A 1,383-nucleotide genomic window follows, 5' to 3' on the forward strand; every position below is an offset into this window, starting at 1 on the left:
AGACAGGGACAGACAGGGACAGACAGACAGGGACAGGACAGAGACAGACAGACAGGGACAGAGGACAGAGACAGACAGACAGGGACAGACAGGGACAGACAGACAGGGACAGAGACAGGGACAGGACAGGGACAGACAGACAGACAGGGACAGACAGACAGGGACAGGACAGAGACAGACAGACAGGGACAGGACAGAGACAGACAGACAGGGACAGACAGGGACAGACAGACAGGGACAGAGACAGGGACAGGACAGGGACGGACAGACAGACAGGGACAGACAGACAGGGACAGGACAGAGACAGACAGACAGGGACAGACAGGGACAGACAGACAGGGACAGACAGACAGGGACAGGACAGAGACAGACAGACAGGGACAGAGACAGGGACAGAGACAGAGGACAGGGACAGTCAGGACTGAGTCCAGCTGTCCTCCAGCAGCTTCAGGTCTGGTATGTCTCATGGAGGAGGAGAAGCAGACAAACATTGCGCTGGAACAGCTGAAACCTTCTCTACAAACTTTCTTGAGCTCCTCCTCCTCCTCCTCCTCTTCATCGCCTCGCCTTCGTTTCAGCCCTCTGTCCTCCTCTTCATCGATGGCGGTGTGGGCGGGGACAGATGATGGGGGCGGAGCTGAGCAGAAAGTCATTAAATCAAACTACAGCTGGTTTGATTGAAAACTTTTTATCTGTTGTAATAAAACAATATTAAACACTTCAAAGGTTCTTATTAATAATATCTGAATKATTAATTAGATCAAACTTTGTTCTTAAAGCTTTTCTTTAAAATGTCTGTGATTTATTTCACATTATGAATTTACTTGTTTACTAACAAATACACATTTCATGTTGCTCCGGGTCCTGGTCTGCAGGACCACCAGGTTCGGCTCTTGGCCCGGTTCGGTGCTGCTGTTAGCCCAGGTCTGTTCCGGTACCTTTAACGCTCCGAGCCCGCTCACCTGAGGTCTGTGTCGGTTCCGGCAGGTCGTCGAACAGATCCATTATTCTGCTGGGTCAGCCCCGGAGCTAACAGGCTAACTTCCTGCTGCCCGCCTCGCTGGTTCTGTGTGCTGCTGACCCGGTCCAGTTACAGCTTAAACCAGTACCGGATTCATAACGGGTCCAAGTTCTCTGCAAGTGTCCCGCGGTACCGGACCGGTTCGTTCAGTTCTGACCTTATCCACAGAAAACGGAGCCGGGTACAGAAAAAAGACGATTAGCATGAAGCTAGCGGAAACTTATTTAGGTGTTTCCGGTCAATCCTTTCAAAACAAAAGCTCGCAGAGCCATGTTACCCGACTTCCGCCTCTTAGCGTCAGGTGCATAACAGTGTGTGTGTGTGTGTGTGTGTGTGTGTGTGTGTGTGTGTGTGTGTGTGTG

The 1,383-nt window shown here is 51.2% G+C and overlaps 1 protein-coding gene across 1 annotated transcript in view; it reads right to left on the minus strand.

Annotated features, from left to right (window-relative positions):
• Positions 1–1,371, minus strand: part of ilkap (integrin-linked kinase-associated serine/threonine phosphatase) — a gene marked incomplete in the record, with an annotated part of 7,936 nt that extends 6,565 nt beyond the window's left edge. The window contains 2 exon segments of the mRNA XM_014032813.1: positions 512–637; positions 963–1,371. Of these exon segments, the coding sequence (XP_013888267.1) occupies positions 512–637; positions 963–1,005 (169 nt within the window).
• Between the last annotated feature and the right edge of the window lie 12 nt (positions 1,372–1,383).

The sequence above is a fragment of the Austrofundulus limnaeus genome, unplaced genomic scaffold (assembly GCF_001266775.1).
Source record: "Austrofundulus limnaeus strain Quisiro unplaced genomic scaffold, Austrofundulus_limnaeus-1.0 Scaffold1546, whole genome shotgun sequence".
NCBI classification, from domain to species: Eukaryota; Metazoa; Chordata; class Actinopteri; order Cyprinodontiformes; family Rivulidae; genus Austrofundulus; species Austrofundulus limnaeus.